We start from the raw sequence: 15,498 nt of genomic DNA, 5'->3' as shown, positions 1-15,498 counted from the left end.
ACATATAGCCCTTTGCAGCCTGTTCATGTATGCAGTTGAATAATGAATTAGACGATTTAAATGATGCATATTTGTACAAGCAATCGGGGCAATTCGATGATCCCTATTTTCATTTCACCAGATTCAAAGTGTGTCCCAGGATCTGGGATCTCCATCAGTCTCTCTCGTGTATGTCGTGAAGAATCAGGACGCAGAACTGAATGGAACCATCGCAAGCGGCCTCCTCAACCAGCTGACTGCTGAGCTGGTTGGCTACTTCTTGTTCTACCCGCCGCTGGTTATTGCTGAGCGTACGTAAACACACTGTTTATTATTGGTACTTCTTGTGTGTTTGTCTGTCTACCTCTTGACTGTATATTAGGGTTGTAAATCTCTTTATTTATATATTTATATATTTATTTATATAAGTGCATATTTGTGTGGTGCCCCTCTCGCTATTGGTGGATGATGATTTTGTGCTTTTATTTTATACTCAATACATAATAGATCATTTAGATCAGGGGTCTCAAACTCAATTTACTTGGGGGCCACTGGAGCTCCGGTCTTCCAGGTTTTCCAAAAAAAAAAAAAAAAAAAACCCAAAAAACGCATTTATTAAAAACAAAAAAATGAAAAAAACTTCACTTTGGTTCCAATTTTCTACAAAAAAAGCTCTGATAAAACATTCCACTGTTCTCAAATATAAGACAAAAATAAGATGAAAAATAAATAAACAAATCAAGAATAAAGAAAATCAATCAATCAGTAATAAATAAATATAATAATAATAATAAAACGGCAAATAATAAAAACTTAAGAAACCACATATAGTTGGTGGGTAGACAAATTATTTTTTTCAGATTAAAATGAACAAAGCATTATTAGAGCCCTGTAGACATGACAAAACACGACTATAGTCACATTTATACTCTTTTTATTTACAACATATTGCGCAACTGCAGGGTCTTGAGACACATGCTAACTCGCAAACTAAAGAGCTAGCGACCCAAAACGGTAGCCTTCAAGTTATTTCCTTTAAACTTAAATAGCCCAAAATTTACCACTTCCACACGGATAGGGAGGATAACGATTAACAGTTATTTAACCTTTAACATGAACATTAATCAAACGTAATAATTTTTTCTGGGTACATGATACCATACAGCATCCATATCAAACTTGCGTGGGCCGCAACATTAAACTTTCATATCAAGGCGGGGGCCTCAAACTAGTGTCCTGCGGGCCACATTTGGTTCAATAGAACCGCTCGGTGATTAATGATACAGACAAGTCCAAACACCTACATGGGTTGATCTGAAAAATCTTAAGTAAAATAGATCAAATTAGTAGCAAAGGCGGGTCAAAGTGTGCCGTTTAATTTACACAAAACCACAGAGTGTCCATGTCATCACTTGTGCAGTCTTTTAAAATGTCATTTCCAGGGGACGTAAGCACTGCAGTGGACCCGAACAATTTTTTCTCCACTGCATTTTGATCGAGACAAAATGTCACAGACCAGACATTTAATTCGGTAATATGTATGAAAGGTCACACATTGTTGTGCAACAGAATAAGCTCCACATTATTACTATGTGGCCTCCAGCCACTTTAATTAAAATTGCTGGAGGACATTTCATTGTTCATTCATTACTCAGCTGCGGGCATGAATGCTCAATAATTAATGGTTTCTATCAAAAATAAATAAAAGTGAAGTGCTCGGTAGTCATTTATTTGATGGACCTCATAGCATGCTCTTGGCACTGCGGCACAGTTCAGTTGATGCATTTATTGCTGATTAATTTCTCATTATTCACAGTGGATTTGAAGAGAAAAAGATCAATTTGTCTGTAAAAGGGTACATTGTTCCGCCAGATGAGCATTATGTCGTGCCACGAATTGACCAGCAAATTGAAATTTGGGGACAATGGGCAAGTTTGTCTGTAGAAATACTTGCCAAATCAAATCAAATCAACTTTATTTGTATAGCACTTTTCCTGCAAATACATGCAACACAAAGTGCTTTACAGAATTAAAAACAATTACCACAATTAAAAGGAAAAACAAATACTGAGAAAGCCCCTCCCTCCCACCCTCCATACTAGACACACACACACCCACACACACACATAATCACACAATCACACACAGTAGGGAGACATGGCATGGCACTGAGGATCAAGGAAACGCCACCTTTGGGGCCGTCCACACTGTGAGCAGCACCCGGGCCCCCCGACTCCGACAGACGGGCGGACCCCCACATTAAAAGGGAGGAACACCCTCGAAGGGACCCAAGGATGGCACCCCCTCAGCAGACCCGACACAGCCCCCAGTGTGGAGGACCCCCCCACCTGAGGAAATACTGGAGTTAAAAGCTAAAATCTAAAAGCATAAAATAGGACTAAAAAGATAAAAACATAAGAAAAGTTAAAAATATTACTTAAAAGCCTGATTAAAAAGGTGTGTCTTTAATCTTTTTTTTTTAAATATCAACAGTCTCCACAGTCCTGAGGCTTTCCGGCAGGCTGTTCCTCAGGTGGGGGCCATAGTGGCTAAATGCTGCCTCACTGTGGGTTTTTGTTCTGGGTTTTGGTATTGTTAAAAGATATGGTAAAAGCAGATCAGATAAATAAGGAGGTGCAAGGCCGTTAAGACATTTAAAAACCAGGAAGAGAATCTTAAAATCGATCCTGAAGCGGACGGGGAGCCAATGTAGCGACTTTAAAACTGGTACCATTAATACTAAATAGCAGTTACTTATTTATGTTGTTACTTTTACCAGCTTTTTCACATGCACTGTGAGAACAGTTGACTTGGCAATAATAATAATAGTCATTTTTGCCTGAACTCATTTCAATGCCATTATATTAACTCAGTCGAGCATTGGTCACCAACCTTTTTGATCCTTAGTCTCAGCATATGATACAAATAATAACATATTATAGTACATAAGCTTAAAGTTTGTTGCCCCTCATAGGTGATTTGATCTGTATTCCACAGCCCGCCCCCCTTAATGCCATCTTTGAGCTTTAAAAGGGCAAACAGCTGCACAGCTTCTATCATCCAAATCATGCCAGAGGCAGTCTGCTGTTCATGGCCCTCGTATGAGCTAATTTTAGCCCGGAAAGATTAGATCAGTATCTGTTTTCTGCATTCTGTGAACAACATACAGTACAGACCCCGAACATCCCCTCCACACTGATATCTTCTAGTCTATATCTTATTTGGCTACAGTTGTATCGTCATCCCTCATTTATCGCTGTGAATTGTTTCCACACCCGACTGTGATAAGTGAATTTTCGCAAAGTAGGATTAAATATCAATAAATTTAATATTTAATATTTGTTTTTCATCATTAGTAGAGCCCTGGGAAATTAAATAACATTCCATAGTGACCTAATGCTAATGTGTAGGCTATGAGGCTATCACTGCAGGGACACAAGATGGCCACGTCCTTAAGCATAGAATGGTAGCGAGCTAACTAGTTAGCCTCCAATTTATTAGTCACCCCCTCATTTATTGCGGTGAATTGATTCCAGAACCGACTATGATAAGTGAATTTTCATAGTCGTAGGATTCAACATCAATAAATTGAATCTTTTCATAGTTTCATAGACTTTCTCAATATGTTTTTTCATCATTAGTAGAGCCCTGGAAAATTAAATAACATTCCATAGTCACCTTTACACTCCTATTATTCTTTGTTTACACCGCATTGCTAATGCTAATGTGCAGGCTATGAGATCACTGCAGGGACACAAGATGGCCACGCCTTTAAGCATAGAATGCTAGCGAGCTAACTAGTTAGCCTCCAATTTATTAGTCATCCCCTCATTTATTGCAGTGAATTGATTCCAGAACCGACTATGATAAGTGAATTTTCGCAAAGTAGGATTCAATATTAATAAATTTAATCTTTTCATAGTTTCATAGACTTTCTCAATATGTTTTTTCATCATTAGTAAAGCCCTGGGAAATTAAATAACACTCCATAGTCACCCTTACACTTGTTTACACCGCATTGCTAATGCTAATGTGCAGGTTATGAGATCACTGCAGGTTACACAAGAGATGGCCGCGCCTTTAAGCTAGCGAGATAACTAGTTAGCCTTCAATGTATTGATTCTAAACTTCCTAAAAGGTTTCAAACGGAGTGGGGAAGAAGGACAAAGTAAGAAGCTGAAACACTTACCGCTTTCACAAGGAATGGGATGAGAAAATGGCTGACTCGATGTGGCTGACTTGCTTTTTACCAAGAAAAAAACAACAGTGATATTTGCAAGACCCATCTCTCCGGTCCCTTCGGCAGTATAAACTCTGTGTAAAACTTCCGTAAATTTTAGCAGCATGAATAGCATATCGGAAAGCAGATTATGCTTGATTCCGTTGTATTAGATTAGTTTGAGTGTTTTTACAGTTTTACTGCTAACTGCTCCTCTCCAGCAGATGTGGAAAAAATGCACCAAATGACATGTCATGGTTATGCTTGATGTGTTCGAGACACGGTCAGTGAGTTTTTTTGTTCGAGCAAGGTGTCAGCAGACAAAATATCGTTTGACAGATATGGGTTCCAGCGAGAGGCTGACAAACCGAGGTAAGATAAAGTTGGAAATGTTTGGATGGAGAGGATCCAGAGACAAATGGTGGAGACCGGCTCAGTGATGGGTTAGATGGGGTGTACAGTATGTATATGAACGGGGAAATTGACAGTGGAACCTTGATTAGTTTCATTATCTGTGTTTGCAGCAAGAAGTAATAATTCAAGGCAGATTAGAACATTCCAATTAAAGAACAATTTTAATTGGTTGCAGACACTATATTGTCTGAATATTGAGAGCAGATATACATATTGCCTTTACAACTGCTGTAACTACTTACCAGGAATTTTGCATGGTCGAGTTACAGTTAATTTGGTACATGCATGCATGTATGTGTGTGTAAAATTAATATTTGTTTTTTAAAGTCAACATGTACTCATGCAAATACTTAAAATCCAAATATTACTGGTACTGTATGTCGTTGGCTGAAAATGTCATTTCATTCAACCCGAATAAGATCATTGGTCATTGATGCATGTTCGGTAAGCGCACCAGAGGAAGCGCGCCTCTTTGTTATGACGGACAGACAGAAGCACAGTGGAGCATCCCCACACTGTCACACAGACTCTGATGCTCTTTTATGTGTTCATTCTGAATCTGTATCTCCAGGAATGACACTTCCTCATTGTCATTACAAGAAAGTGAGATGTATTCAGAGACACTCGGAACATCACAAAAGCCTCTTTAGAATGTGTGTGTGTAAAAAAAAATCACACTTCAACACTCATGTCGTAACTCTTGATTTGATGTAGATATGCGCATTTCTATATTTAAGTGTGCTGGAAAATACACTGAAAACAGGTCAGTTTATCTTCAATCATATGATGTCTTTGAATGCAACCCCTCATTGCTCATAATGACATGGTTTAAAGTGCGATTCAAATGTTCTTCTATTGTGTCTTTTAGTTTGATTGACACATTCAGTTCATTTGATTTAATTTTATGTGGGGAAAGCCTTGTCTTGCATTCCACACAATGAAACTGGTATTATTTTTTATGTTATTTTGTGTTTTAATACCAAACACGTGAACTAAACCATTAATCGTTAATGTGTTTTTGTTTCTTCTCATTCCAGCCCTTGAATACCACAATCTCAACACGTCCACTGCGACCAGAGACTATTGGGTAATAACAGGTAAGCTGTATTATGGTACTTATATATGCACAACGTGGATTATGAATGAAAATACTGTAATCATTAGAGGAAATAATGTTTGTGTGGGGACGTATTGCTCAATCATGGCGAAATCTCATCACAAAAATTATTCCATTTAAAAATTTGGTGATTAAATAAGCACAAAAGGTAAAAAATGTAATAAAATAAAACTGAAAAAGTAGAATAAAAAAAAACTTCATTCATTTATTCATTTTCTACCGCTTATCCTCACGAGGGTCGCAGGGGTGCTGGAACCTATCCCAGCTGTCTTCGGGCGAGAGTCAGGGTACACCCTGGACAGGGCACATATAGACAAACAACCATTCACACTCACATTCATACCTATGGACATACCTATGGACAATTTGGAGTCGCTAATTAACCTAGCATGTTTTTGGAATGTGGGAGGAAACCCACGCATGCACGGGGAGAACATGCAAACTCCACACAGAGATGGCCAAGAGTGGAATTGAACCCCGGTTTCCTAGCTGTGAGGTCTCCGCGCTAACCACTCAGACGCCGTGCAGCCCTAAAAAAAAAAACAACTGAATTTGAGAAAAATACAACAGATTTCATAGGGTGATGGATATAATCTGGTTTAAGCACAATCTCTGGTCATTTTAGAAGGAAATACTGAAAGAATCACAATAAAATCTGCTCATCATAACTAAACATGACAGTATAAAAAAGTGATTTGTCCTAACAACCCTCCCCAAGTCATCCAAGGGCTCAATTCCATGCTGGCTCATACTTTTATTTCGCTGCACTGTTTGTGTGTGTAAAAGCTATTGATGTATAATTCACAGGTTGGGCTGAGAGAGAGAGAAAGAGAGAGAGAAATCGCTTCACATCAAATTATGGTTGAGTGCGAATGATGCTGAAATGTCTTTCTGTACACTCTTCTGGTTTTCTTCATAGTTGTAGTAGGAGATGTACTCAGTAGCAAGATTGAAGTATCTGCGATGTGTCAATACATGAACCGAACTATCTTGTCCAATATTGTCCCCTCCCTTTCTCCCTTCTGTTCATTCATTCATTCATTCATTCATTCATTTTCTATCGCTTTTTCCTCACGAGGGTCGCGGGGGTGCTGGAGCCTATCCCAGCTGTCTTTGGGCGAGAGGCGGGGTACACCCTGGACTGGTCGCCAGCCAATCACAGGGCACATATAGACAAACAACCATTCACACTCACATTCATACCTATGGACAATTTGGAGTCGCCAATTAACCTAGCATGTTTTTGGAATGTGGGAGGAAACCGGAGTACCCAGAGAAAACCCACGCATGCACGGGGAGAACATGCAAACTCCACACAGAGATGGCCGAGGGTGGACTTGAACCCTGGTCTCCTAGCTGTGAGGTCTGCGCGCTCCCTTCTGTTCATTCTCTTCATTCTCAATTCTACCTCAATTTACTGTGGTCTCCATATTTTCATTTCCACTGCTTTTGAGTCTTTTTGAGTCTTTTTGAGTCTTCTTTTTCCTTAAATCCAGTCTGTGTCTTCTCATGCTTTTGCACACAGTGATCCAGGATGTGGACAGATCTTCCCTGGAGGCTAACTACCAGAGCTTTGCCAATTTGATGGAGCAGCGTTTAGCCGAGCTCTTTCATGTGGCTGGCAGGCAGGGCTCGGAAACTTTACGGTCCAGACGTGCGACTACAGTCGGGGCCTACACCGTACAGGTAGGTCATCATTTTTATTTTTTCACTGTAAAAAAAGTGTAAATTATGTATTTTGAAGAGCTGAGAGAACTCATGGATCTGCTCGCTCAAATCCCAGAAGCTTTTCAGCACTTTGCCGAGGCCAGTGGTTCTCAATTATTTATTGTCATGCCACCCCCTCCCAGGGGACAGAAATGTTTTAACGCCCCCTAGATTTGAAATACTATTGAGAAACTCATTCATTCATTCATTTTCTACCGCTTATGCTGGAGGATGCTGGAGCCTATCCCAGCTGGAGTACACCCTGGAATGATCGCCAGCCAATCACAGGGCACATATAGACTTATAGACTTATATAGGCTGATCTTTAGAATAGGAATAACCTTCTCAAATAGTGTGGTTCTGTCAGGGTGGGCAAGAGGGCTTTTCCTTCTAGTGACCTGCCAACATGTACACATTTATAGTACTCCTGAATCCGCTTGTATGTTCTCCATTTTGTTGCATTTTCCTGGTTTCAGTTTCAAATTCAGTCTGTACAGTACAGATAAATTAATAGATATCAGTTTCCGTAATATTTTAAATTGGGGGTGCGCATATAAATTTGTCACAGGGGACATATTGACAAACAACCATTCACACTCACATTCGTACCTATGGACAATTTGGAGTCGCCAATTAACCTAGCATGTTTTTGGAATGTGGGAGGAAACCGGAGTACCCGGAGAAAACCCACACATGCACGGGAAGAACATGCAAACTTCCACACAGAGATGGCCAAGAGTGGGATTGATTGAACTCGGGTCTCCTAGCTGTGAGGTCTGTGCGCTAACCACTTGACCGCTGTGCAGCCCCTATTGTGAAACTCATTCATTCATTCATTTTCTACCGCTTTTCCTCACGAGGGTCGCGGGGGATGCTGGAGCCTATCCCAGCTGTCTTCAGGCGAGAGGCGGGGTACACCCTGGACTGGTCACCAGCCAATCACAGGGCACATATAGACAAACAACCATTCACACTCACATTCATACCTATGGACAATTTGAAGTTGCCAATTAACCTAGCATGTTTTTGGAATTTTATTGTGAAACTATAAAACTATAAAATAATATATATTTATTTATCTGTACTGTACAGACTTAACTCGAAACTGAAACCTGGAAAATGCAACAAAATGGACAGTTGTGAGGTATTCAGAACTCAAATTGCATTTTGAGTATGATAAATTTGTACATGTTGGCAGGTCTGCAGTAACATCTAAAGTAATGGCCTAGATCCAATCACAGGGAATTGGGTGTGCCTGGAGGCGAGCTGTGAGTGGAATAAATTAAAACAAACCGTTTTTAGAAATCCAGCTGGAATTTCAAAAAAACAGCTGGAATAGGTGTAGATTCTGGAAGCTCTAGAAAGCTTTTTGTGCGGGTAATTGTATGTAGCTGCTCTATAGAAGTCCACAACTCAATGCAAAAGGCACGAAAAGTGATTTTGAAATGATTCTAGTATGACAAACAGCATTTTAGCACTAGACCAATGACAATAATTCTTCATAAAGCTTTTCACTGAAGGCCTCTCCTCGTCTTTTCTCAGATGGTGAGCATGCGTCGACTTCCTGGTCCCAAGAACCCAGCTGAGATGACATATTATGCCCAATTGAATGGAGCCCCGATCACTGGAACAACTGCCGCCAAGACACTGAGCAGTTTGGACTCCCAGACCATGGCTCTGACTCTGGGATACTTTGTCCAAGTGCAGGCTGAACGTAAGCTTTTTTCCACCAATTGTATTCACTTTATCTGATTTTATAAATTATACACAAATATAAAAACTCAACATATTTTTGAGACACTATAAAAAAATTTAATTTTGTGCCCATTGATTTAGATTAATCACCCTCCACTTTCAAGATGGAACCCACCATGGCTACCTCAGTTTTGCATATCAAACAGTAGCGAGAAGATGTAGTGTTTCTAACAAATTCTGCATTAATAAAACATGAACATACACAGATGGAGAGGAGGAGAGATTAACTCAATTTATCCTGGGACCTCCCTCACTATAGGCATTTAGTAGCAGAACTAAAGCCCAGGACACATGAAGATAATCGGAATAAATTAAAACAGACCGTTTTTTGAAATCCAAGGAAATACAAACTGGAATAGGTGTAGATTCTGGAAGCTTTTGTGCGGGTTATTGTGTGTAGCTGCTCTATAGGAGTCCACAACTCAATGCAAAGGCCCGGAAAGTGATTTTGAAATGATTCTAGCATGACATACAGCATTTTAGCACTAGACCAATGACAAGTCAGCATTTAGGAGCATAACTAAAGCCCAGGACACATGAAGATAATCGGAATAAATTAAAACAGGCCGTTTTTTCAAATCCAAGGAAATACAGCTGGAATAGGTGTAGATTCTGGAAGCTCTAGAAAGCTTTCTGTGCGGGTTATTGTGTGTAGCTGCTCTATAAGAGTCCACAACTCAATGCAAAGGCCCGAAAAGTGATTTTGAAGTGATTCTAGCATGACATACAGCATTTTAGCACTAGACCAATGACAAGTCAGCATTTAGGAGCATAACTAAAGCCCAGGACACATGAAGATAATCGGAATAAATTAAAACAGACAGTTTTTTGAAATCCAAGAAAATACAGCTGGAATAGGTGTAGATTCTGGAAGCTCTAGAAAGCTTTCTGTGTGGGTTATTGTGTGTAGTTGCTCTATAGGAGTCCACAACTCAATGCAAAGGCCCGAAAAGTGATTTTGAAATGATTCTAGCATGACATACAGCATTTTAGCACTAGACCAATGACAAGTCAGCATTTAGTAGCATAACTAAAACCCAGGACACATGAAGATAATCGGAATAAATTAAAACAGACCGTTTTTTGAACTCCAAGGAAATACAAACTGGAATAGGTGTAGATTCTGGAAGCTCCAGAAAGCTTTTGTGCGGGTTATTGTGTGTAGCTGCTCTGTAGGAGTGATTCTAGCATAACATACAGCATTTTAGCACTAGACCAATGACAAGTTTATAAGCATTTAGTAGCATAACTAAAGCCCAGGACACATGAAGATAATCAGACCGAATTCCTTCCAACTAAAAATCTTCATATGTGTGATGATCATTGTCACGAATAGACAATCAGGAATCGAGCTGACTGACGAAGAAGGAAGCAAAGCAAACAAATAATTCAGTCAAAATTATTAATAATATATCTGGGTCCACTTTATTGGTTCCAAGGAAAATTTGTACACAAAACGTGTTTGGGCGTGTGTCAACTTTCTTGCCTTTTCTAATTAGCCTGTCCTAATTAGCAAAGACCTCCAGTCTCCACAGAGAGACAGCGAGGGGTAGAATATGTTGGAGGATGAGAGATCTGTAAATGTCAAACTGTGGCTTCATGGTGCAAAACGGCATCCTGCAGTACCTGGTTTCACTACCCATTACTCTGGACTTGCCCTGAGGATGACATTGAATTTTCTGGAACATTCAAATGTATTCATTAATTCTGAAGTAGTGCTCAAGGAGGTGAAGACTAAAATGCATCCCAAATAGTATCCATCTATTTTTTTGCAGCTTATGCAGTTTAGAGATATGGGGGAACTGTCGTTGATTGCCAGTCAGTTGCAGTGATGACATGTAGATGGAACCATTCACATTGTTTTTTGGGGCTGTGGAAGAAAAATAAAGTAGTCAGTTGAAATTAAAATGGGTTCAAATCAGAAAGACTGGTTCTAAATGGTTGTTTGTTCTCACTTTTCTGGTTTGACATGGATCTAATTGTAAATCTTCTCCTCTACATCCTCCCACTTGGTAATATCATCCGTCGTCATGGCCTCAATTTCCACAGCTACGCCGATGATATTCAGCTTTACATCTCCACCACCCCCATCAACTCCAACATCTACACAACATCCTCACCAACTGCTTAACTGGCATCAAAACCTGGATGGAACACAATTTCCTCAAATTTAATAGTGACAAAACAGATATTATCATCATTGGTCCCCCAAAACATCATAACATAGGTGAAAGGTGCTATATAAATAAAACTTACTTACTTACTTACTTACATCCACCCATAACTTCTGTCTCAAACTCAATATTGTATTTTAATTTATCTTTTACTCTATTTTTCTTCAACTCTATTTGTATCTCTTTTTCTCTACTGTAAAGCATCTTTGAGTACTCTGAAAAGCGCTATACAAATAAAATGTATTATTATTATTATTATAAATCCTAACAGAGGGTCCTTATTTGTGTGCAGCTGTGGTGAAGATACGACAGAGCAACCTGTGGATCATGGCCGTTCTCACACCTCTATTCTTGTTGATGGTGGTCATTGGAATGGTTGTCTTCATCCTTTGCAAAAGGAACCGGGTCATCTTCAAATCCGGTGCCTTCAGAACCTTCAAGAGTCGCACCAAAGTAAGGCAGACATTTTATTCCACTGACCCTTCAGTGTTTCATCTGCTATTTCCGAAATTTCACCCTTTGACGAAATGACACTCAGGCTCTTTTAACCTCACTTTCACCCAAGCTATAAACATTTTTGATTGGATTACGTAACACGGATGTGTGACACTTACACTTAGAACTGATCGTGTTAAGTTGTCCCTTCAGGACTAGAGAATTGAATCCCATCTGTGTGGGTCTGGCTCATTTATTTTCTGGCTGTCCAATAGCCCTTGGTCATTGCTAATCATGCATGCTGCAAAGACTAATGGGCGGAGAGGAGACAACTGAGGATGACTGCACTGGAAGGGATCCTTTGGGTTATATTTGCCCTTTAAAATTATAGCATTCACAGACACTAATTTGAGGTTAAACATGTTTTTTTTTTAAAGCGTGTGTGTTTTATAGGTTTGACTTGCCGACTATACAGTTTTTCAGGCCACAGTACAATACAATGACCATTTATATTTATCCATCCATCCATTTTGTCTTCATTAAGGTCGTGAGTGAGCTGGAGCCTACCCCAGTTGACTTCAGACAATAGGTCAGCCGGTCAATTGCAGTGCAAATGTAGAAAATCAACTATGTACACTTACATTCATATGTACAAACAGTGTAGAGTCTGTAGTTAACACAGCGCTTCTCAACTAGTGGGGCGAGACCCCCTGGGGGGACATGGGGAACTGTGACGGGGGGGACGCGAGAGGCTTTCATTTCAGTGCAGACCTACCAACAAATTTGTAGTCGTCAACCTGCAATTTGACTCTTGAATATGCTTGTTTGCTCTCCATTTTGTTGCATTTTCATTTTTAATTTCAGTCTGTACATTATAGAGAAATGAACAAATATAATCAGTTTCTCTTTCTTTATCCTATTTCTTTCTTTTCTTTTTTATTCTCTTCTAAATTGTATTAACCCCATCTTGACCTTTTGCCTTTGACTTTTCCCTGTTCAGACCTCGTATCGGCGGGAGGGCAGTTACCACCACCAGGTACTGTCTAAGACGTGGCTTTGGTGGATTAGTGCATTGCTACTTATATATGTGCTGCTTTTGTCAAGTCATGTACGGTGGCGCCTGTTTTTATCAACATAACGTCATCCATCCTCCTCGCTGGCCATGCCAGATTACTATGAAGTGTAAGAGATGCGGGAAGTGGCATGAGGATATGTGAAAGTGGAACTAATAGGAGTGTAAAATTCCTTGCCTGTTCCTGAAGATTTAATGTTATTGGGTTAGAGTCAACTGGCTGGGTTAAACACATCATCTGTAAAAGCAGCCTAATCGGTTTAATTCTAACTGCCAGCAGCCTTTCTTTTACTGAGACTCATGAACATGAACAAGGGAAAAGTGACACAAAAAAAGAAGAAGTGAAAGGAATTTGTTTCACTGGCTCAGATTGAAGGTTACAGACTTGGAGATAAGTGGTTTCCAATCAAGCAGTCATGCTATTGTTCATCAGACTGAAGTGCGGCAGCTTGTTTATGGGTTTTTAACCCATGTTCTGATGTGAGATTGATTGGTGAAGTACACCCAAGAGAACCTGACAATCTCGGGAAACCACTTAAAATGATGGTATTATTGTACATATCCGATTTGACGTTCCTTTGGACCATCTGCTACAGTAAAACATAACCATAGACTGTGTATAGTACAATTTATAGTGCAGTTTTACATTAAAAAAAAAAGGTCAGTAAGGATAATTCATAATGCCGCCTACAGAGAACATACTAACTCGTTATTTCTAAAATCACAAATACATTTTCAGGTTTCTTTCTTTTTCCGGATCAATCAGAATCAATCAGAATTTACTCCACACTTTTTATTGCTCTCTGGTTCTACCATATCTTACTTATTGTGTGGAAATATGGAGTAATAACTATAAAAGCAATCTTCACTAGCTAAATGTACTGCAAAAAAAGGTCAGTAAGGATAATTCATAATGCCGCCTACAGAGAACATACTAACTCCTTATTTCTAAAATCACAAATACTTAAACTTGCTGATATAGTTCATCTTCAAACAGCTAAAATAATGCATAAGGCTAAAAATAACCAATTAGCTAAAAATGTCATCCAATACTTCTGTACAAGGAGGAGAAATATGATCTCAGGGAAGAACTACATTTGAAACACTTATATGCTAGGACTACGTTAAAAAGCCATAGCATTTCAGTATGTGGAATCAAACTATGGAATGGATTGAGTAAGAACCTCAAACAATGCACAACGATGAGCCAATTCAAGAAACAATACAAGCAGTTGATGTTTGCTAAATACAAGGATGAAGAGTCTTGAACCAGTCATGATGTGCTATATATATCACTATATTGACACTTACTATGGTACCCATTATGTCATTGGATGCTCATATCACCTAGTACTTCGGTACTGGACAAAAAAACAAACAAAAAAACAAACCTTAAACTATATTAGGAAAGCAGGAAGTGAACAAATGTAACAGTTACTGATTGTAAAAGTACCAGATGGAGGGGTAGGATTTAATAAGCTTTGCTTCTTCCTACTCCTTTTGGACATGTGGAACTGTGAACTGATTATGTGATGCATTCAATTGTAATCTGATGCATGTTCAAATGAAATTAAACCATTACCATAACCACTACAAAGTGTTATTTTACACGACAAGCTAGACTTCAGTATAGCTTATGAAAGTATAATCCATTGAATATGTAAAGTAAGAAAGTTTTAAAGTAAAGTCACACAGTTTTTCAAAAATTAATAAAAAAATGATTGCTGATTCATGGTTTTGTATTTTTAGTTTACAATTTTTAAAGAACAAAATAATATGTAGTGTTCTGGCTAGCAGGTATCAATAATTTTTCATTATTGAAACGTACCATTAGATTGAAAATAACTTTTCCACCCATTCAGTGTGGAAGTGGTAAGCTCCTTTATCCTTTTTTCCAACTGTGTTTTAAACAAGGACGACTGTATTCAACTAACATGACCGTTGTGTCATTTGAAGCAAAACAGCTAATTTTATTTTGCCCATTATGTCATTGCCGTATTTCGGTACATGATTTAAAAAAAAAACTATATTAGGAAAGCAGGAAGTGAACAAATGTAACAGTTACTCATTGTAAAAGTACCAGGGTCCGTTGTGTGTTTTCGTGCTATGCTGCGCATCAATCAAATGTCAGACAATGCGCATCGGGCACAGTGCACGATATTTCCTGTTTGTGTTTGCTAATAGCTATGTATTGAACGGGTTAAATGATCCTACATTATGGATTTATTGATTATACGTCAGACATGCGGACCACTTTAACACCGTGACTGTATATATATTGATCCGTTAAAGGTATAAGAGTTTAAGAGTCCCATGTGTGCACCAAAGGGTATGCAATGCATTTGTTAGTACACGAATTTAGCATTTTGTTTGTTTGTTTGGTGCAGCCTCTTGTCATCAGGCCGCGTTCTGTGCATGCAGCATGAATCTTTATGACTGCTGCTACCTAAACGAAAAAAATGCTCAGGAAAAGAAGTCTTTTTTTTTATAATGCAAGTGTTGATTGGTTGTTATCTCAGCCACTTAACATTTCCGTAATGGTCAGACTGTATTTTCTCTCCGTACAAATACAATGATCAAACTTAAATGCACATCGTGATGGAAAGAGACACACAACAACAACAAC

At 39.0% G+C, this 15,498-nt stretch overlaps 1 protein-coding gene across 2 annotated transcripts in view; it reads left to right on the top strand.

Moving 5' to 3' along the window:
- kiaa1549la (KIAA1549-like a) overlaps nucleotides 1–15,498 on the top strand; it is an 81,703-nt gene that overhangs the window by 37,656 nt on the left and 28,549 nt on the right. The window contains exons 7-12 of one of the 2 annotated variants that reach the window (XM_058076707.1): nucleotides 122–290; nucleotides 5,650–5,709; nucleotides 7,255–7,415; nucleotides 8,979–9,150; nucleotides 11,658–11,818; nucleotides 12,801–12,836. In XM_058076707.1, the coding sequence (XP_057932690.1) occupies nucleotides 122–290; nucleotides 5,650–5,709; nucleotides 7,255–7,415; nucleotides 8,979–9,150; nucleotides 11,658–11,818; nucleotides 12,801–12,836 (759 nt within the window). The remainder of the gene's footprint in view (nucleotides 1–121; nucleotides 291–5,649; nucleotides 5,710–7,254; nucleotides 7,416–8,978; nucleotides 9,151–11,657; nucleotides 11,819–12,800; nucleotides 12,837–15,498) is intronic. The other variant, XM_058076708.1, reaches the window with a different exon arrangement.

The sequence above is a fragment of the Doryrhamphus excisus genome, chromosome 6 (assembly GCF_030265055.1).
Source record: "Doryrhamphus excisus isolate RoL2022-K1 chromosome 6, RoL_Dexc_1.0, whole genome shotgun sequence".
In the NCBI taxonomy this organism is placed as follows: domain Eukaryota; kingdom Metazoa; phylum Chordata; class Actinopteri; order Syngnathiformes; family Syngnathidae; genus Doryrhamphus; species Doryrhamphus excisus.
Note: the sequence above shows the minus strand (reverse complement) of the source record. Positions and strands in the feature narration are given on the sequence as shown.